The 21,209-nt window shown below is 52.0% G+C and overlaps 2 protein-coding genes across 3 annotated transcripts; both read right to left on the bottom strand.

Moving 5' to 3' along the window:
- Positions 1 to 79: 79 nt before the first annotated feature.
- LOC128083391 (borealin) lies at positions 80 to 5,293 on the bottom strand. 2 transcript variants are annotated; one of them, XM_052688560.1, is made up of 10 exons: positions 5,139 to 5,293; positions 4,940 to 5,068; positions 4,611 to 4,651; positions 2,973 to 3,048; positions 2,529 to 2,665; positions 1,776 to 1,855; positions 1,432 to 1,533; positions 1,116 to 1,242; positions 588 to 674; positions 80 to 265 (listed from the first exon to the last, which is right to left on the bottom strand). In XM_052688560.1, exons 1-10 carry the CDS (start codon positions 5,218 to 5,220, stop codon positions 221 to 223), a joined length of 906 nt encoding a protein of 301 aa, XP_052544520.1. In that variant the 5' UTR covers positions 5,221 to 5,293; the 3' UTR covers positions 80 to 220. The 2 variants fall into 2 exon arrangements, with proteins under 2 accessions (XP_052544520.1, XP_052544521.1); XM_052688561.1 differs by having other exon boundaries at positions 1,432 to 1,530; positions 5,139 to 5,290.
- A 10,158-nt stretch (positions 5,294 to 15,451) lies between these two features.
- LOC128083388 (outer dense fiber protein 3-like) lies at positions 15,452 to 19,513 on the bottom strand. The gene is made up of 7 exons (XM_052688557.1): positions 18,214 to 19,513; positions 17,779 to 17,908; positions 17,295 to 17,495; positions 16,804 to 16,905; positions 16,359 to 16,480; positions 16,054 to 16,194; positions 15,452 to 15,824 (listed from the first exon to the last, which is right to left on the bottom strand). The coding sequence occupies exons 1-7, from the start codon at positions 18,694 to 18,696 to the stop codon at positions 15,741 to 15,743; spliced, it is 1,263 nt and encodes a 420-aa protein (XP_052544517.1). The 5' UTR covers positions 18,697 to 19,513; the 3' UTR covers positions 15,452 to 15,740.
- Between the last annotated feature and the right edge of the window lie 1,696 nt (positions 19,514 to 21,209).

The raw sequence follows: 21,209 nt of genomic DNA, 5'->3' as shown, positions 1-21,209 counted from the left end.
GCCAGCTACAACCGAATCGCTCTGACTGCTGGAAAAGGACGTTTGAATATTGACAGCGTTGTCAGTTACCCAGCACAGGTTTTAACTGCTTTGCTGTTTGTTTTCTTTTTATTTCGTTTTCTTTAAGTGAATGCTCACAGAATTACAAGACACCAAACAAAATGTACTTGTAGCTTATAGTAGTTCCACGTGTACAAAAGGTGTTGACATTCGTTGCTCTTCACCTGTAGGTTTTTGCACTGCTACAAGCTTGTGCAAGACGAACCTAGAAAGAAAGAGCCAAAGAGATTATAACCCACAGCCACTTCCGCTTCCCACCCGAAGCAGAAGACACCTTTAGTTTCGATTCAGTTTTTCAAAATGCTGACAACAGTTATTTTTCTACAAGCGTGAGGCTTTCTCCCTCCCCTTCCCAGTTCATGCTTCTTCTCCACCAGCGGTAGGAGCTAAGACACAAGGCTTGAAGTAAGAAGCTTCTGTTACAGCTCAGTAGCTCAACAGGTAAGGACAACAATTAAGGACAGAGACAATGCTGCATTACAGCTTCAGGTCCCAAACGGAAAAAAAAAAAAAAAGGAAAGACTTACAGACAGCTTCTTCATAATGCCTCGTGCCTCTGGATTGAGATGAAGAAGATTCTTCTTGGTCAGATCACTTGCTGTTAAACGAATGCTCTGCAAGAAGCCAAACACCACCCAATCTCAGGTTTCCCGGTTGTTCAGCAGCAGCAGCTACAAGCAGCAAAGAAACCCCTCCCTGCACACTAGGAGGCCGCGTCCGTGCCAAGAGCCACATCCAGCTTGACCAGCTCATCCCGTGCTGCCCTTGGTGTGCTGACGCAGCACCGTGAGCAGAAGGTACTTTCAGCTTCACTCAAAAGCGCAGCAAAGCAGCAGTCTGCATTCTGCTTAGGCCAGAATTCTCAGACAGCTCCCGCTCTGACTAAGAACTTCTGCGGGTTCTTTTTAAGCGACATTTACCTCCTGATAAGCTGCGGCGGCACAAGTAAGCGGGCGAGAATGGATGAACAGCAGTCCCTTGAAACTGATGAGGCCCCCAAGAAGGCACAGGCCCTCCTTGCTGCATAGATTTTACAGACTCAAGTTTGATTTTACCTCCCCTCCTCCAACAGGAACGGTAATGAAGACATCATTGCCATCAGCAAGGGGGCTGCCGTTAGCAGAGATGGTGTAAACACGTTCATTTACCGTGGGTGTGCGCAAACCCGGCGTCTTGAAAACTCTGGAAAAAGCAACAGGCAAGGACTTTTACTGCGATTTCTTGGAGCACTTGGACCAAAACTTTGAACCACTGCAGGTTCAAAGCGCTGCTGGAAAGTATTCTGCATATAGACAACTGAGATTTAAGGAGCAAGCAGCAAGGCACTCCTCTGTACGAGACATTAACAGAGAAATGCAATAGAATACAGACCTGGAATCAAACCTGGGTGTGATGATGGAGGCGCCTCCTCGAGCACAGAGATCGAGATTTCTGCCAGTAGCCGGAGTGATAAAGCTGCTTTTGCTTGATCTGCTTAAAAGGAAGCGTGCAAGCAGAGCCCTGCTCTCAGAAGAATAATTTTAACGGACGCGTAAGCACTGTCTTACCAAAGACCTGGACGAGACAACCCAGGGTCCTCACAGACCGCCCTACGGCACGCCATGCCCACACCACCCAGCCTGCCGGGCCACGCACCGCCCCACTCTGCAGCTACCTTAGCACCGCACCTTTACTCTCTGCTTCTGAAATCCTGCCACAAAACTCATCGCCGTTACCTTTGACTCATGCGTTTCACTCTTGCTGAAGGAGCTCTTCTGCTCCTGGACGCTGGTGCTTTTTTAGTGGACGTCCGCACCTGAAACACATTAGCTGCCAAGTCAGTCAGTTCCTTCTCCTGGGACAGCCAAGTCCGCACCGAGCAAACGCTCCCATACGAAACGCCTGGCTCAGCAGGCTCCTTCCTGCAGCACGGGAGTCTGACACAAGCCACGGGACAACCTTCTGAGACCTTCCCCATTCCAGTATTGCCCTCACGTCCTTTCCCCGAAGCTCAGCTGCAGAACTTCAGGAGGATAACAGACCACCTTAACTTCCACTCTGACTCGAGACGGCTCATGTATTTACCGCTGCCCACAGCACAACTCAGAAACTACAAAGCCGAAAAGCACTGCTGGTAAATATTTTCAACGTGGCCCAGACTGTTCTGCTCTAGGGAATATCGCTCCCTCCATACAGCAACGCTGAAGACACCCGCTCAGATGAGAAGGGTGAGACTCTCACGTGCAGAAGTACAAGAGGAATAAAAGCAGAGGTAACTTGCAGCACAGTCGCTTTGCTCGCCACAAGTAACAGCACGACCTGCCAACGAAAGCCAGCTTCCAGCGTCACCGGGATGATCAGCAAGCAACAGCTTTTGGAAAGCCACCCTTACAGCATCCTGCACGCTGTTCCCCCATAGGCATCAGCATCGTCTCGGTACATAGTTTATATCCTAGGAATAAAAGCCATCACAAAGAGCAGCTGCTTACCTTTCCGTTTCTTGGATTAGTACTTGCAGCTGCTTGCTCCAGAAGAAGCTGGACATCGTGTTTCGCTTTCTTTGCTGGAGGAAGCAAAGGAACCTCTGCTGCTTCTTCAGTAGCTTCAATACCCTGTTTAGATTTTTCTACGAAACGAAGAAAGCATTATTCAGCTTGACAGGAAAAAAAAAACTAACATGACGTAACTGACCATTTGCTAAGGTAAGGAAACACACTACAGGCTTATTTCGGCAACTGTTCGCTTCTAAAATCTGAATTCTGATGACAACAGTAAAGAGAACATGGCTGTGAATTATCCAGAATGCCTTAATTAAAGCAAGTAAAACTACTTCAGGTCGCAGGAGTAAAGGCAGAATTACGTCCTTGTCTTCACACGTAGCGAAGGCTGTAGCTAAGAACCAAACCAGCATTCACAGAATGTTATCTACTGACCTTTCGTGACGATTTTCAGAGGAGTCTGGATAAATTCTGCTGTCAGCTTGTTTATTTCTGTTATTCCCAAGTCTGCCTAGGATTAAGAAGTCATAATATTGTCGGGATGATCAGTACTGCAAGTTTGTGATAAGTCAAGGTTGCAGGCAAAATCTTTGCAACTATTTCACATACACAACTGTCTAACATAACTGTATCTTCCCGTTCTTCTGCTGTGCTAAAAGAGGTCCTTCCTCGTTGTTCCGGACACAATGGATCTCGTGCCCTTCAGCGCCAGCACGCCCTGCTGGGCAGCTGTGAGCACGCTTCACCTACTCCCTGCTGCTCAACAGCACAGCAGTGCTTCGGCTTACTGAGAGGCGCGTGCTCTTCCAGAGGCCTAGGAGCAAACCCCCAAGGCGTGGGGCCCCGCAAAATGACTCCAAGGGAGGAGAGCAACCTTACAGATAGCAGGAGAGAAGGGCCGGTGCGTTAGGGAACAGCGATCTCCGTGTGTGATGATGGAGCAGCCAATGGAGAGCGATTATATCGTGTTTACTTCTTTTTTTTCCTTTATGACCATCCCTGAAGAATGTTAAAATGCAAAGAGGACTGGGAGAGGCGTACTGGCAGAGGCTGCCCAGAGCATGCCCCTGGCTGTAGGGTGTATATGCACAACAGCCCTAAAAGCACAGCTGGGTCACCCGTCTGGGGTGTGTATACAATGCAGCACGGTTTGAGCCTCAGAAGCTAAGCTCCTGAAGGTGCTAATGCTTGTATGCCCCCCACTGCCTTCCCAGGGAATCTGTCGATGGGCAGAGAGATGTTTCAACAGGTTTCCAAGCTTCCCTCCTCCCACGCTTTTCCTTTTCTCCCCCCCAACATTTCTGGACATTTCTGGAACGTCCCAACCAACACAGTCACATTGTTCACACTGTCGCGTTTTCAGAACGTGCTTTTCATGATCGGTATCGGCCGCGGACCTCCCCCAAAGCCGGGTAACAGCGAGTGGCAGAGGGTGTGGAGGAACTCAGGAGAAAACTCAGAGAAGCGGACGGACACTCCCGGTGCCACGGAACTCCCCTCCCAGACTCCTGCAGAACCCGGAGAGGTCAGGCAGGTATTGAAGAGAGGGAAGGCTGCGGCCCCAGCAGACCCATGGGGGCACAAATTATTTGGGGCCCGGCCCAACAGAGGGAGTTTGAGGAGCTGCTTCGTCAGCAATCAGCACTGAAGCACGGCTCCCCTTAACACCTTGATTACCAGTTCAAACTGCATGTTTCAAGGAAAGGCCCCCTGCACACGACGTGCTTCTGATGCCACTTGGAGTAAGCGGCTGGTGGTGATTACACAGCGGGCTCAGAGGGGAAACCGTGACCATCCCGGAATCTGGGAAGCGGCCCGGGAGGTCTTTTCCAACCTCGGCGATCCCTTAGCATGAAACTAAGCAGGCCCGCAAAGCCGGGCAAGGAGCAGCACGAGCACGCAAACCCTGCAGGGGACACCGCAGCATCTCCTCCCGCTAAGCCTTAACAGTTCAGATCCGCGGGCACAACCCGCGCTATCGCAGCGGCGCTCCTGCGGATACACAAAGCCTTCGTCTCCTCCAGGAACGCACCGCGCGCCGGGGAAAGTTTCCCATTCGCGCCGGATACCTACCGTCACCGCCTCCTCCAGGACCTTCCGGCTTCCCCCTTCAGCTAGAAAGAAGACATCTCGGTTGGAAGCGTCGCTGCGGTCCGCAGCCGGGACAGCTCCTGCAGCGCCGTAACGCCGCCGCAGGAGCGCGCAGCGCACAGCAGGCGTTCCGGCGGCGAGCGAGCGGCCCCGGGCAGAGGGGGCGGCGCATCCGCCCGCGCCCACCCGCGTTCTGCTCGCGCGAGCCCCGCGCGCCGCGTCCCACCGCTCCTCAGCGACGGCCTCCGAGCGCCGCTCCAGGGGCAGCCCGCGCCCCCGCCCGCGCCCCCGCCCGCGCCCCCCGCCGCTACCGAAGAACTGCAGCCAGTTCATCTCGCGGAGCGCCACGGGCAGCCGGAGGAGCTCCACGTCGTACAGGTTCTCCACCTCCTTGACCAGGCGCTCCCCGTTCGCCCGCAGCTGCTCGACCCGGCTCCTCACTGCGGGGACGGACGCGGTGTCAGACGCGGCCCGGGCCCGAGCGCGGCCCGCGGCCCGCCCGCGGCCTACCCTCCCGGTCGAAGTCCTTCAGGAAGGCGCTCAGCTTCCTGCCGCGCGCGCCCGCGGCCGCCTTCCTGCGGGCAGGAGCCATGAGGGCCGAGGAACGGCGCGAGCGCACCGAGCCCCGCTCCCGCACGGCGGACGGCACTGCTCGTCCGCGCCGCGTTCAACCGCCGCCGGACGCGCGCCCGCCGTCCAATCGGAGCTCCGCGACCGGCGGCGCAGCCAATCGGAGCGCGGCGCGGCGTGATGACGCGAGGCGCCGTGGCGGCGATGGCGGACGCGGTGGCGCCGGGCCGGGTCGAGCTGCCCTACTGCTGCCGTTGTGCTGCGGCCGTACGGGGAGCGAGCGGCGGAGCCGGGCCTGGCTGAGCTGAGCTGCCGCGGCGCGGGCCGCGCTGCCCGTCGTCGGCCGACGCGCTGCGGGGCCTGCGGGGCGCGGAGCGTTACTACGGGCGCCTGCGGCCTCCCGTGGCGGGGCTCCCCGGGCAGGGCTAGGGGCGCGGGCAAAGAGGAGCTTTCGGAGACGAACCGAATGCAGGGAAACGAGCTGCGTTAAAAGCGACGTGCTTTCACGGGCTGCCGAATCCGCAGCCGCAGCGCTGACCTCGCTAAGCCAGGCTCTGGCTGCCGAGAGCAGATGCTCTTCTGCAGACTTGGACGCTTGGTACTGTAACCGTTAAAGAAGAACATGCAACTTTGTTTTAGAGGATGAAAGGATATAACATAGTTCAATACACTTGTCAGAAGAACCACTCTCCCTTTTTTTTCTTTTTTCTTTGCATTCCTGCATGTGTTTCTAACTTCAACAAGATTTATCTCCTTGATTTATTTTTTGAGAAAAACTGGATATATGTAAGAGACCAGCTAGGATAACTTTGACACCGTTTTTCTTCTGTCACTTGAGAAAGCTTCAGAATATGTTAGATGTTTCATTCAATAAGAACTAATTTTCTGTTGGAGGCCTGGAGGCTCCAGCCTGCTTCTACTGCTGTTTTGTTGGGTTGCATGTTCACTGCTAGAGAAGACAGTGAGTATCCAGCTGGCGTTCTGCACTTAAAATCTCTTTTTCCCTATAGTTTCTGAATGGATTTCCTGGTCCTCTTCTCCCTGTTTTCCACTGCTTCAGAGACCTGGATTTATTTTAAAGTCTGAATATGATGTAGATTTTAATGTGCATAGAAGTAAAATGCTTCACTTTGCCAAATGAGTTATTCTTGTGCATGCTAAGAGCACACTTATTTTTGTCAGCAGCTTTATGGTCAGTGAGCCAGCTCGGAAACTCTGTGAAGCAAACAATGCGGTGCGGCTGGGAGCAGAGCACTGCTCACAAAAGAGCTTTTTCTTAAAATCTGACTGGATGGTGCTTGTTTGTGGGAATACAAGAGAGACTATTTGGAGCAAATGCTGTGGAGCGAGGTAAACAGCGTGAGATGGCAAGGCTGAGAACCAAGGACGCGTCTAGTAGAGAAAAGCAAAAGGAACGGCTCACAGTTCTGGATTAAGTGCCTGCATGCACGGTTATGGAGTGCTTGTGGAATGCTTTGTTGACAGGTAAAGGCGGGTGGGAAAGTTGTAAGGGCAGATGGGAAAGCTAAACAGAAAACTTGTGAATGTAAGTAGGTGATGTGAGAACCCGTAATAAACAATTTGGATCATCCACATCTGAGTGCATGCCTGGTTGCCACATTTGTCACTGCTCAGAAAATCAGGAATCATCTCAGCTGCTAAGCTAGAGATTTTCCTTTGTCAGCCTGTCAGGTGTTGATCTGAATGTACTTATTACACTTTTTTTGTGGCTTCTTACCTTGGATTATCTTGATGCATGAATTATCATTGGCTCTTCTATATTCCTTATTGCATGGAGTAATAGATAACAAGTACATGAACAGAGAGAGGGATTAATCCCCTCATCTTTAAAGACCCTTCCTCTCTCAGGTTCACAAAAGCTCTTGTTATTCCTCTGTTCTGTGCCATCTCCAAACAGATGTCTGAGTAATGTGAGCACAGCACTGTCTCATATACATACCAGGTGTTGAATGATGACAAGAAGCAGCTGTGGGTTACCAATTTGAATAATCTCTGTTAATGGTTTGAGATTTTATGATTATAACTAATGTGCTAACTGTATGCGCAACAACTGACTTCTAAACTCTTTCTTCCTGAGACCCATAGAAATTTCCTCTCAATGAAGGTTGCTACAAAAAATGAGATCAAAATCATTAATTTAAAAGGCACGTGACACATTCTCCATGGAGATGTCCCTTTTCACAATTCCCTCTCAATATGAATAAGAATTGCACACAGCCTTTTTGTTTGTTTGTTTAACATAGAATGTCTAAGCACAGACTCAGAGGCAAATAATGCATTTTATACAATAAAGCCGAAAAGAGGGAAACGGGCATTTTGTTGTGGAGTTCCAGCAGCCCTGCTGGTGTTAGCTCCCTCTGTCCTTGGTCAAAGGGATGTGTCGGTTGACGCTGGAGAATGTCTGGACAGGAAGGGCAGATGTTTTATATGAATTCTGAAATATGATTGAGCCTTGCATTGTTTTCACATTGGCAAGTGTTAGCTGGCTCTCCTTCCTCTACTGTCTTCCACGACGAAGGAAGTAGCAGCTCGGCATAACACAGCTGGACAAACTGTAGGGAGATTTCTTAAGGCATTACACATGGTTCAGAGGGAACACTAGCCAGACAGATCAAATTTCTATTGAATTCATGAACTTTAGCTTGATTGGGATTTAGCTTTGTATTGCCTTTGGCTTCATCCCATTGTATTACTTACGGGTTAGGGTTAGGCTAGAGTTAAGGATAGGATTTGTGTTGGGATTGGGGTTGGTGTTAGGGTTAGAGTTAGGGTTAGGTTTAGCATTAGGGTTTGGGCTAGGCCTAGGATAAGGAGAAGGGTTACGGTTAGGGTTGGGACTGCATTGCATTCCACTGTCGTGCATTTAAGTGCCTTGCTGTGCGTTACTTTTCATCCCATTGTATTACTGGTTTGGTTTAATGCTTGTGGTAGATTAGACGTAGTGAAAAGTTTAGGGTTAAGTTAGGTTTATGGTTGGGGTTGTGACTGTATTACATTCCATTATTGTTGTATTTCATTTCAACCCACTGCATTGTATTTCATTACACTGTATTGTGTTTGGTTTATGGTTAGGGCTGGGGTTACATTGGATTTCATTCCATTACATTGGATTGCATTTAATTTCGTATCATTTCTTTGAATTGTGTTGCAGTTTGAAGAGTTAATCACGTGACACCCCTCCCAATGAGAGAAGAGGGGGAGATAGAAGAAGAAAAACAGCTGAGATAAAACTGGTTTTTTAAAAGGATTGTGAGAGAATGTAGAGTAGTTAAGAAAAAAAAATCAAACCAAAAAAAAAAAAAAAGGGAGGAGAGAGAACTTCTGATTGCACTGCTCCCTGTGCTGCTGGAAACTGGAAAACAATAAAAAGGAGGAAAACAATGGGAAACTAAGGAACATAGGGGAAAACGGCTGTAACGGTATAATGTGATAGAAAACAAAGCCATGACAGCAGGGTAGCAGAGTCCCAAGCTGAAGCAAGTGAGGATAAGCTTAAGTGCAGCAACTGGGGATGCAGAAGCAAAGGAAAAAAAGGGAAAGGAAAATGTGGAGAGCAGTGGAAAGGACATGCGTACAGACTGCCTGCTGAAAAGATACCCTTAACCACAGTCAGGAGAGCTGGAAGCCCCGCGAAGGTAAGGGAGATCATGTAAGCAGCAGAGTAGAGCTGAGGTGGCAGCTGAGTGTGGGTTGCAGGGCATGAACACTGGCACCAGGTGTCGTTGTCCCTGTGCCTGAAGGCATCTATGTCCTCCAAACACGGTGCTGGAAAACATTCTTTGTACTTTTTGTAAAAGAAAAAAGAAAAAAAAAAAGAGAAAGGAAGAAAAAACACATTAAATCTTCTCAAAAACTATCGCCTTTTTAAACTAAGACCCCAAAGCATTTTAGAGAATGGAAAGCTTGTTGACACATCTTATTTCTATTTTTGCCTTAAATTCTTTGCTCCCATTTTACCGACATTAATTAACATCTTCCAGATCTACAGCTTTAGAAAAAGTTCTGTTCTGTTTAGAAAAACCTTCTGTAAGATTGTGAGCCTGGAGTACCCAGCCAGTGGGGAAACAGGGGAGGGGGGGAGGCAGGGGGAGAAAACAGGGTCTAAAGGCTGTCATGTTGTGTCCATAGGCGCTCCTGCTTGCGGGACGCCGCCATTGCAATCGCAAATAAAATCTGCTGTTATCAGAGATACCGTCCTGACAAACATGACTTGGATATTTCCAACAATTTGGGGGCTCGTCCGGGATTATGATCGCCTCTTTGGGAGTTTCCCTGCTGCCCTGCACAGGATAGGGGCACCCCGCTGATGGCAGCGGTCCTGTCTGGGTGCTGAGGTGACTCCTTGGGACGGCCGATAAAAAGCCAAGACTGTTACATGAAGGACGGGCTCTGTGAAAGCCAAGGGGCAGGCAGGCACGGGTGTTGGCCATGGCGACCCGGTAACTTCGTGCACAGACCAAGGTAAGGGGATTTAACTCTTTCCTTGGGGTCGGTTGAGACTCCTGAGTGTGTGTGACTGAGACGCGCCGTCAGTGCGAAGCGAGCGCTGAGTGCCGAGCTGCGGCTCCACTTGACAAAGTGCCAGCAGTACGCCCCTATTAACCCGAGAGATGGGAGTGTAGTACTGCTGAGGGATTGGGCCCCAAATCCGAGAATCAGAGTGTGGTAACCAGTGAGCTGGGGAGTTCATGGTAGCGTTCTGGAGGGATGGGGAATAGGAGTTCTGAGAGCAGGGGAAAAAGGTCCCCGGAATGGTGCCTAGAGATTGCGCCTTGGGAGGAATGCTTCAAAACTGGAAAATAATCCCAAAACTAGGGACAAGGACAGGGAAAAGATGTTTAGATGCTGTATACAGTAGAGAGCCACTGCAGGGAAAATCATTATTGTGACCAAAATAGGAGTCTGACGAAGATTGGGCCTGTCAGACTTTGTATTTATATGTAAACAGTAGGACTCCTTTTTCTGAAACAGAATTGGCTTAGGTCGCTTAATGGGTGCAAGAAGTACAGAAATGTTCCTCGCGAGGAGTCGAAGTTCAAAGGAAATGGGAAAGAGAAGTAGAAAGATCATAAATGGGATCCCTTAGGTAACTTCTTCCCCCCTCCTTCCCTCCACTACCCCCCCCTCCTTCCTCCCCCCCCCCCTTCAATTTCTGAAGCGGTGCAGGCGGCAGTGACCTCTCCAGAGGAGGAGAGTGGGTGCTGCTGATCTGTGCAGGTCCTGGAGAGAGGCTGTGCTCTCGATTACTGAGGGAGTTGGAGTAATGCGAATGGGACCTGGAGAGTTTTCCTTTCTCTAATACTAGCCTTACTAACGCTTCACTTTATCCTCTTAGGGCAGTCTTAGGTCAAAGGGAAATAGGGTATGGTAATGCCTGCTGTTTTTACTAGAAGAGAAGTTAGGAGTTTCAAGAAGAATTACCTAACTGAGGATCCTCTAAGTGTAGCAGCACAGTGAGATCAATTTCTAGGGCCTAATTTCTACTCATGGATGGAAATGATGTTTATTGATAAGTTGTCTATTGGAGAAGGAGGTGGGCAGCTACGCAAGTGTGGGAAATGAATACAGAGGGAAGGGTGGGCTCTGGAGGGAGGCAGAGAGAGGAAGGATCCTGAGGATGAACTGTACTGATTGTTGTCACCGTCTTTGTGATTGTTAAATGTTTGTGTTGTGAAAGTGTTCTGTGATGTCGTGTACGAGGCTGTTATGGAACAAGGGCTGTCTAAAGTGATACGAGAACAGCCCTGGGTTGTATTTTGGCTCACTGGAGAAACATTGCTGGTGAGCCAGGGGAATATTGAATAAGAAGCCAGGAACGTAAATGGAGTAATGGGACCAGTTGTATAATTGAGTGCCCTAATCATGAGACCAAGTGCTGGGTGTTTGTGGAAGTTGAGGAATGTATTGTTTGATTTGAGGATTTTGAAGGCACTTGGAGAAACTGTCTTAATGGTATGGGGAAATGCAGTTGTTAACGGTATGGGGAAACGCAACTTTTAATGGCTTGTGGGAATTATGTGGAAATGCAGTTGTTAACAGTATGTGGAAATGCAATTGTTAATGGTATTTGGAAATGCAGTTTTTAATGGTACGTGGGAATGCAGTTGAGGGTACAAATAGTGGAACTGTGGAAAAATGAACAAACAAACAACAAAAAACAAATGGCAAAAAGGTGAAGGAAAGCAGTGAGTTTGGGATATTAGAGTTGGGCCGGCACGGGAACACATCCCCTGCACCACCACCCCCACTGCGGCCTGTAAGAACAACTTGGAGTGGGAGAAAGAGCTGGGGGCCAGAGCATCCTACTTTAACTGTGAGGGGTGTATTAGCTGTGAATGGGGATGGGACGGGACATTGGAAGTGAGAATAGCCGGCATCTGCAGAGCTGGGGAAACCCGATATCCAGTGTGAGCACTGGAAGCCTGGGGACAGGAAGGGGTGAAACCGAAATATAATGTTAGTAATGGCTGTGATGATGGTAGTTTGGAAAGTGAGAAGGGTTTGGGAAAAACGAGCTGAGGAAGGCAAAGTTGAGCAAGGTGTAACAGGGATGTCGTCACCTAGAAGAAGAGGTGAGGGGAGCCTGGAAGGGCTCAGGGAGAGTTCCACCCCACAGGACCAAAAGCAGCTGGGGAAGCAGGGTAAAGAGGTTTATTTTCTGATATGGGCGCCTCTTAACTCTGTGCTACACCAAGAATTATTACCTGTAGGTGATTTTTGTAACAGTTACAGGAGCTACTGGCAAGATAAGTTTACTTTTTTTGGACCAATTAAATGCAGGCTAGGAGAACAAGTAGGAATATATAAATTCTTGTACATGCCAGGTTTTCCAAAACCATTATTTGGGCATGACATGTTAGAATAGTTGAATGTGGAGTTTAAATTCAGTAGAGACAATTGGAGCTACTTGTCAAGCAAGACCAATGGACTGAAAATTTTAAGTCTGGCTTTAACACAAACTGGGAAAAGCGATGTTGTACTGCCAGAAGTTACGTAAATCCTACACTGGGTATACACAGGATTGCAGGCATCAGGGATGCCTGGCAGAGCCAAAAATGCAGCCCAGTGAAAGTGAAGTTAAAGATGGAAGCCAGCCCAACCAGGGTAAAGCAATGCCCTTTGAGGATACAAGATTGTAGGAGGATAAAAGAAATAATAAATAACTTTTTGGATTTTGGGTCATTGATTGGATAGAAATCCAAATGCAGTACCCCAATCTTGCAAATGACAAATTGGATGGCAAGAGCTATAGTTTGGTACAAGATTTGAGGGCAGTTAAAAGAAATGTTGAATATATACAACGCATGGTGTATATCTTTATTGACCAAGGTAAGGAATAAGCAGGTGGGGTTTACTGTTCTGGATTTGAATGACACCTTTTTCTGCCTGGTTTTGCCAAAGAAAGTCTAAAATCAGTTGCCTTTGAATAGGAAAACTCAAATATGGAGAGAAGAAAAAAATAATAATTAAAAATAATAATAATAATAATAATTCAGTTAACCTGCACAGTGTTACCCAGGGTTGTGAGAACAGCCCAATGATTTTTGAGAACTGGTCAACTCTTGAGCCTGAGATTTGGATTCGCCATCTCACAGTAGAACTTTACTGCAGTACATGGATGCTACAGTAATAAAGGACTGTGTGCAACGGACTGTGAGCTTGCTGAATTTCTTGATTTAAATGGCTATCAAGTTTCTCAACAGAAAGCACAACTGATCAAAGGGAAGGAAGCCATTTGCTGAACACCCAGAACACCAAGGCAGAGCCGCCTCCAAGCCAGCAGTGTGCGACTGCATGGAGGCTGTCTGTGCAAGTTGGTCAGAGCTACAGGAGGAGCCGTTGGACGATGCTGAGGAGTCCTGGGTTCATCGACGGAAGCAGTTTTGTGAGACAAGGAGACTGTAAGGCAGGACATGCAGTAACTGCTGCTGACAGGGTAATTGAAGCACAGCCATTACCTGTGGGGACTTCCACGCAGAAGGCTGAAATAACTGCCTTGACAAGAACCTTAAATGTATGGACAGATGCTAAATATGCTTTTGGGGTGGTACCCACTCGTGGTACCATCTGGAAAGAGCAAGGGTTGCTTACACACAAGGAAAACAAATTCAGCATGATGTAGATCTACCAAAGAACATCATGGCTGTTATACATTGTAAAGGACATCAGAAGAGTGACACCGTACAGGAAACTGGGAATATGATGGTGGATCAGGGGGCAAAACAGGCAGCTGAAGGAAAAGAAATTGGAGAACTGGCTTTAAGTCCAGATGGTAAACTTGAAATATCTGAACCTTCGTCAGAACCTGTAAGGTACTCTAGAAAGGATAGGAATCTAATGATTGAAGGGAAGAGAGCTAGCTGACAGATGGCTGCATACCCAGATGGACACACTGCTGTGCCCGTTAGTATTGTATAGAATTTGGTTCTAAGGGAACATCATAAAACATGGAGGTACTGACACCAGAAAGTAACTGTACAATCCTAGTACCAGGAACAGGGTACAAGTGGGGCTTGTTGGAAAGGAAACCTTCCAGGGCTACAATCGCAAATTGATTTTTTTTTGAACTGCCAGGAAAAAGGAGGGTTTCAATATATGCTAGTTCTAACCAATACCCTCTCAGGGTGACCAGAAGCATTCCCTTGCAGGACCAATAGAGCCAAGGAAGTAACCAAGGTGCTTTTGCAGGAGATTATTCCAAGGTTTGGGTGTCCTGCAACAATACCCTTCAACCAGGGAACTCATTTTATTGCAGAGATTGTCCAACAGGTCAGCAAGCATTGGGAATAAATTGGCAATTGCACACAGCACACAGATCACAGGCAAGTGGTCAGGGGGAAAAGATGAACTATCTAATTAAGTCACAGGGTGTAAACTGGGCCAGGAAGCTGGACTATCCTGACCACAATTGTTGCCTTTGGCTCTCCTTAGTACCAGAACAAAACCTAGAGCTAAAGAGGGGTTAAGTCCTTTCACAATACTGTACAGAAGGCCTTATGTTGTACAAACAGGGATCTCTACCCAAGTAGGGAGCGAAATACTAACTGAGCATGTGATAAGTCTACAGGAATAGCTCTGAGAAAAAGAGAAACTGGTTCTAGGAACTAGAGCCCAAGGCCTTGATATGGCTTGACAACATGTATATAGCAGATCTCTTTCAGATTCGCCCCTGGAACCAAGGTGGGTAGGTCTGTTCCAGGTGCTGCTAACATCCCACACAACAGTAAAAGCATTGTGGATACATCATACTAGAGGTAAGAAGGTCCCTCGAACACAATGAGAACTGAAATCAGCTGAACCCTTAAAATTGTGAATCCAAAGACAGAAATGTGGGCTCTTGTAATTGTTAGAAATGTTGATTTGATGAGTGCAGCATAAGATGTGAATACTTATGTATCTCTTGGGACAGACATCATTGCATATCAGTATTGTTTGGTATGTGGGCAAGCTAAGGATTTAAACTTTTCGCTTCTTGTTGTCCCTGATGATTTTCAGGCAAGAAATCAAACTGTTGCAGGGTTTGAGTCACTCTCCTGGTGGGTGATGATCAACAAGAATGTAGATCGGATTAACTATGTCTGTTATAATCAATGGAGATTTACAAATTACACAAAGAGTGCAATAAAGAGAATTGCAGGACAGTTATATGCCACAAATAGGATGGCTGGAGAAAATAGAATCTCCTAAGATATGATACGAGAGTGTATATGTAATGCTGTGCACCGTTGTTGCACCTTCATGCCAATAACACAGCTTGGATGACATAACGAAGGCATTGCAAGGGCTTGGTACCAGCCTTGTCAATGAAGTGGCAGAAAAAAAAGTGTTAAGTGAAAGAAAAGTGTTTCCTATTGCCCTCCTTCTCTTCCCCATCCCCCTCATTCAAAATACTGTCTGTCCTCCCCTTCCCCACCTCCCTGATTAAGATCTCTAATAAACTGGTCGGACCAACATTTCTGCCGTTGTCCTGTAAGCCCCGGGCACCTCCCTAAAATCCTCCTGTCGGCGCTGGAAGGGATGCACTGCCCGCGGCCGGCCTCCCGTTGCCATTTGCTTCCTTTATTCTTTACTTCAGCACGTGGCAGACATCAGCACTGCAAACGGCTGATCAAGCAAGCATCGGCGGTCTCCAACGCACTGATGTTTGAAAGGCTTCGGGAAGCGCTGGCGCATTCCTGTGTGCAGCGGGGAGGAAAAAGGAGTAACAAGAAAGCACACATGTTGGTGTTGGGTTGGTTTTATTGATGACTCACTCCAATTGCTAACAATTGTTCAAGTAAAATGGGCAAAAGCCCAAGTCCATAGATGGAAATGGCATCAAGTCGATAGATGGAAATGGCATCAAGTCCATAGATGGAAATGGCATCAAGTCCATAGATGGAAATGGCATCAAGTCCATAGATGGAAATGGAAGCAGTCCATAGATGGAAATGGAATCAAGTGGAAACCGGCAGTTGATTGGTGTCTTCCCGGCCCCTCCCATGCCAGGAAAGCAAAGGCGGCCTTCCAGACGTGGCTGATTTATTCCACAATCAGAGGGGTTGTGTAGAGGGAATGCCGGATTCCAAAAGTGGATGCAGGCGCCCGGGGCTTGATCAGCGTCACCTGGAAGGGCAAAAAGGAAAGGCAGATCAGCAAGGGCCCTTCTCTTCTCTGCTGCCCTCCCTTCCTCTGCTCGGAGGTGGCACGAGGGCAGGGAGCAGGCCTGCTCTCCGGCACTTGGTCCCTGCGGCCAGAAGCTCTTTGGCCGGAGGAAGCCTCAGGGCAAGGGGGAGAGGTGTGAAGGCTGTGCTTGTGAAACAGAGGGGACGAGCTGAGCAGCGAGCTGCCTTACCCGGCCTATGTTGTAGTCTGCGGGCCCGGGCTTCACTGCTTTGCCCTCTGCAGGTTTTGATCGGGCCGCCATGGTGTACGCGGGCGCCCTGGTCTTGTAGGCATCCACAGCTACCTTGGGAAACGCCGCGGGCCCCGGAGTCTGCAAGAGAGTCATGGGTGCACGGGGCTGGGATCACACGCAAGGCTCTCTTTCCCTGGAAGCCTGCGTTTAGCAAAGGTGCTTGGGGCTTGGAAGCCCCCTGGCACAGGGAGAGCAGCCCAGCTTCGGATGCTAACATGGAAAAGAGGAGCAGCAGAGCTCACCTTGGCAAGGTCTTCGTCAAAGCGGCCGCGCTGGCTCCTTCCCCTCATGGAGTAGCAGGGGCTGGCCGCCGTGTAGGCTGTATTGGGGCCCATCAGCTTGGGCAGCGTGTAGGTGCCCGGACCTGCAGGAGGAGCAGCAGAGAGCGTGTGCGTGAGGGGCTGGAGGAGACGGAAGCAGCAGAGAGGGGCAGCCCGCCCAGCCTGCTGGGGGGAGGGCTCGCCCCTCTGCCAGTTCCTGCCTCTACTCCGGCACTGGGCCAGTGCCGGCAGCTCCGAGCCCGAGCAGCCGGAGCCGCTGCGGGCCGAGAGGTGTTGGTCACGCCAGAAAGCTTGCGGCCCCAACGCCGCACAGGCTGCGCGGTCGGCCCGCTGCTGGTACTGATCAGCGGCCCGTCCCTGCAGGATGCTCAGGATGAAGGGTCTGCCTTTGCCGCGGTCAGCGTACCTGGAGGGCGGTCTGTGCGCAGGGGCTCCCGCCGGAAGGCCATGGACTGCACCGGTGGGCACTTGAAGACGTGCCTGTTGGCTGCCTCGGTGCGGTAGTCACCTGGGGCGGAGGAGAAGAGGAAGAAAGCCGTGAAGTGCTGGTCTCCTGCAGCCGCAGGGACAACGTCCCGAGGAAAGGGTCTTCTGAAGGGCTGCAGGATTGCCGGGGGGCGCAGGCAGCACGCGGGGACGCTTTTCCGTGCCCCGCCACTATGTCCTGCCTTGCTGTCCCTCCTGTCAGCCCCCGGCTCCCTGTTCTTTTCGGACGCGGGGTCCTTGTGCCCTCGGCCCGTGGTGCTGGGCAGCCGTCCTTCTCCAAGGGGAGAGCGTGTTTATCGCTGCTCACAGCGGTTTGTGCTCTCTCACAAAAGACCGACGGCTCCATCAGGGCGCGAGCTGACCCAGGGCAAACGCCGCGTGTGGGGGAAGCGCTGCAGAAGTGGTACTCACTGGGTCCGGGGGTGACGGTGGTCTTCGTCGTGGGGCGTCCACAAAGGTGGGCGCTCGGAGCCACGTGCTTCCCGTTCCTGGTGACGGCGGGCTGCACAAAGTAGCAGGGACCTGGCCCGCAGCTCTCGGCCGCAGGCGGCTTGGTCCCGCGAAACGTGTACGCGGGGGCACGGGCTTTGGTGGGGCTGTGGCCCACGAAACCTAGGAGGAAAAGCAGAAGAGTCAGTCCCTGAGCGCAAATGCCTGCGCCAGCGCCATGCAAAGCCGCCGGAAGGAGAGAGCGGAGCTTTGGCCAGCGCGCTGCCAGTGGCCAGCAGTTTCCAAAGGCCTGCCCGCACCACGCGCGCAGGCACTCCGCAGCGAGAGGCCCCAGAGCGCCGAGTCTGCGGGAGGCTCCGACGGCACGGGGAAAGGCTCGGGAGCTGCTCTGCCCCGCCACGGCCCCGACGCGCGTCCCCCTGCGCCCCGGCGATGGCCGCCGTACCTGTTGTCCCCGGGATGGAGTACTGGGGCCCGGGGCTGGGGAACTGGGCCGAGATGAGGCCGCGCGGGCGATGCGGTCTCCACGTCCCCACCCAGGCTCCGTCCATGCTGGCAGGCGCGTGCCTCCAAACCTACAGGCAAGAGCAGAGGAGTCAGTGCCGGGCTGCCCCGGCAGAGGCCGCGGGTGAGCTCCGCTTGCCGCCGCCCGCCGCTCGGAGCCCGGAGGGGCCGGCAGGAGCGGGCTGTCTCCTCCGCTCAGCCGCGAGCTGTCCGCCGCGTGCCTTGCGGCTCCCGGGCCAGAAGGGCCGGCAGCGATTTCTGCTGCTCACGGCGGTCCTGCCGCTCTCGTGCCGCACGCCCCTCGCGCGCGGCGGAGCTCAGCCCGCACCCCGCGGCCGGGCTCTGCGGCCCGAAGCGTGCCGGAGCTCTCCCTCACCTCTGTGAGCCTTGGAGGACGAGCGCGACGAGGCTGAGCTAGTCTGCTGCTGGGGCTGCTCTCGGGCACGGGGCACGGCGAGCGGCTGCGGGCAGCGCAGCTCACGAATGGGGCGCCTGGAGCCGGCGGCCAGCTGCCCTCGGGGAGGGCCCGGCGTCGCCATTGTGACGGCACGCGGGCTCCGGGGACGTCATCGGTGCTGGGACGTCTCCCGGCCGGCCCGGAGCCGCGCCCTCCACGCCTTTTCGGCCGCGCGCCCCAGCCCGGAAAAAGCTGGAGCGCACGCTGCCGACCCCTGCAGGTGGACCGAGCTCTCAGTGCCAGCCCCGTGCCGCCCGGGGCTCCTGGGGCTTCATCAGCGTCACCTGCAAGGGAGAGAATCCCAGCGGGGAAATGCACTGAAAGTCCCTTCCGCCTGGGAAGGTGCAGCCACCAGCTTGATGATTTGGTTGCCCTCTCTTTTAGCTTGTTCCAAAAATACATCTAAATGAAGTGCACGTGTTGTTGCCGTTCACTCTGTTCTAGAGCGCATCCGTGGCACCAGGCAATTCCTCTTCGCCCAGTCCGGCCCAGACAGGCCAGGACCAGATCATAGAATCACAGAACAGGCTGGGTTGAAAGGGACCACAATGACCATCTCGTTTCAACCCCCTGCTGTGTGCAGGTCGCCAACCAGCAGCCCAGGCTGCCCAGAGCCACGTCCAGCCTGGCCTTGAATGCCTGCAGGGATGGGGCATCCACAGCCTCCTTGGGCAGCCTGTTCCAGTGCCTCACCACCGTCAGAGTGAAAGACTTCCCCCTCACATCCAACCTAAGCCTCCCCGTTCCCCCTTCTCCTATCACTAGGAGACTTGTAGACAGACATTCCCCCTCCTGTTTATACACTGCCTTCGAGGATTGGAAGGCCACAGTGAGGTTTCCCCCGGAGCCTTCTCTTCTCCGAGCTAAACAAGCCCGGTTCCCTCAGCCCTTCTTCATAGGAGAGCTGCTCCAGCCCTCTGATCCTATTAGCGGTCCTGCTCTGGACCCGTTCCGAGAGCTCTGCGTCTTCGTTGTGCTGGGGGCCCCAGGCCTGGGCGCAGCGCTGCAGATGGGGCCTCACAAGAGCCGAGCAGAGGAGGACGATCACCTCCCTCTCCCCGCTGGCCGCCCCTTTTTAATGCAGCCCAGAACACAGCTGGCCTTCCAGGCGGCGAGCGCGCACTGCTGGATCCCGCCGCACCCCCGCCTCACCCTGAAGAAGAATAGGATCCCCGATGGCAACACCGAGCTGTGCAGCCTTTCCCCAGAATTCCGAGGATGCTGCCACACCTCCTCAAATCCCTCCCAAAATGCCCAGGACCCCCCAAGCTTCGCCCCCTCTCCCCCCCAAAATCCCCAGGGGCCCATCCCCCCAACACTGCCCAAAGCCCTTCAGCTGGCCACAGAGTTTCCCAGGACCCCAAAGCTCACCCAGGGCGCCCAAGCTGCACCCGTCTCCCCAAGGCTTCCAGCGCGCTTCTTTTCCAGCTCCGCAGGGACGCCTCCCCTGCCCTGAGCCACGGGCAGTGCTGCGGGGGCATCCCCCCGTGCTGAACTGCAGTCCTGGTTCTGCACCGCAATAGAACCGTCACAGTCTGGTCCAGGCTTCAGAACAACCACCGTACTGTCCTCTTCTCAGGACAGGTGCGGAACAAACGCTCGCTGTGCCAAGCGCGATGGAGAAGCCAGGAGTGAGTCGTCTCGCTTCTCAGCTTCTCCCCCCGCCAGCAACGCCCCCCCGTTGCTATTGGAGTTGCTGTTACTGGAACAGTTGATCCGTTAGTAGAGAGTGCCCCAAAGGCTGCTTGCCTCCAAACGACGTATGATAGAAAGCTGCAGCCACACGGTGAATCACCGGTGATGGTGCCTGCTGATCCTGAGAGGATGCCTGCTTTACCCTGGGCGCTTCAGAACCACTGAAAGCCATAGGCACACAGCTGCAAGATGAGATACAGGCTACGTCTCAGGGAGAAAGAAGCCGGGCACTGTTAGAAGAGGCTGTAACCTCTAACCATCTGCAGTCGGGATACAAAGCACGGACGTGGGGGGAGGGAGGTTGCCCAAGAGTCAGTTGACCACGGGAGAAAATATGGTTTCTTCCAGCGGTTTCTTCCTCCAGGAAATTGGAGCCAAGGGAAGTGAGGCTTGCCGCGGCCAGCCTTGCCCCCAGGCCACCTAGCCCAAAGCTCAGTGGGACTGGGAGGGTCTCACTGTCAGTAAAAGCAGGGAGGCGAAATATCGATCATAAGCGTAATTGTCTCTGGACACTGGGCTGGCACAAGGCTGTTCCACGAGATCTGATGAACGGAGCAGCCACTGTCAGGTTAGAGGCATTCTTTGAGCGGTGGCCGGAACAGAAGCTCAGGAATCTGGAGGAAAGCAAAAGCCCAGGTGCGAGGGCCTCTCCCGAGGAACCCGAGCGGCTCTCCAAGCCATTAGAAAGCTGCTGTCTTCGTCCCTCCCAGGTGAGCGGGGGGCGGTGAGGGGTGGATGCATGAGAAAGCTCACAGCCAAGGGAAACAAAGAGATCCTCCATGTAACACCTTCCGTGCAAAGGCCTCACCACTCTTGCCACTTATCCCTGGGAGTCACGGTTCAGTGGCTGAGAAGCTAGGGAAAGCCTCTTATCTCCCTGGCCAGCCTGTGTCGATTGACCCGGCTAACCTGCGGCCAGTTTCCCTAACCCTAATGGAATCCCTGAACGAATGTGCTTGGAAGGCTAAAGACACCCCGAGAAAGGAATAGAAAAGCAACACTTGCTGGACTGTGCCCTCCTTTGTTAGCCGTATTAACAAAGCCCCAGAAGGGCGAGTCGGTGTCTTGTTGTATGTTACAGAAGATCCCCGTGGGACCTGGATTGGACACAGGAAGGCTGATAGCTGATTTTAACAGCTGTGGTTTGTGACAGAAGATGCGATCACGCTAGAATCCTGAATACACCTCTTGATGACACGTTCTGGTTGCAGCAGTGTTAT

The sequence above is a fragment of the Tympanuchus pallidicinctus genome, unplaced genomic scaffold (genome assembly GCF_026119805.1).
Source record: "Tympanuchus pallidicinctus isolate F22 unplaced genomic scaffold, pur_lepc_1.0 scaffold24, whole genome shotgun sequence".
In the NCBI taxonomy this organism is placed as follows: domain Eukaryota; kingdom Metazoa; phylum Chordata; class Aves; order Galliformes; family Phasianidae; genus Tympanuchus; species Tympanuchus pallidicinctus.
This window is presented reverse-complemented; position numbering and strand designations above follow the sequence as displayed.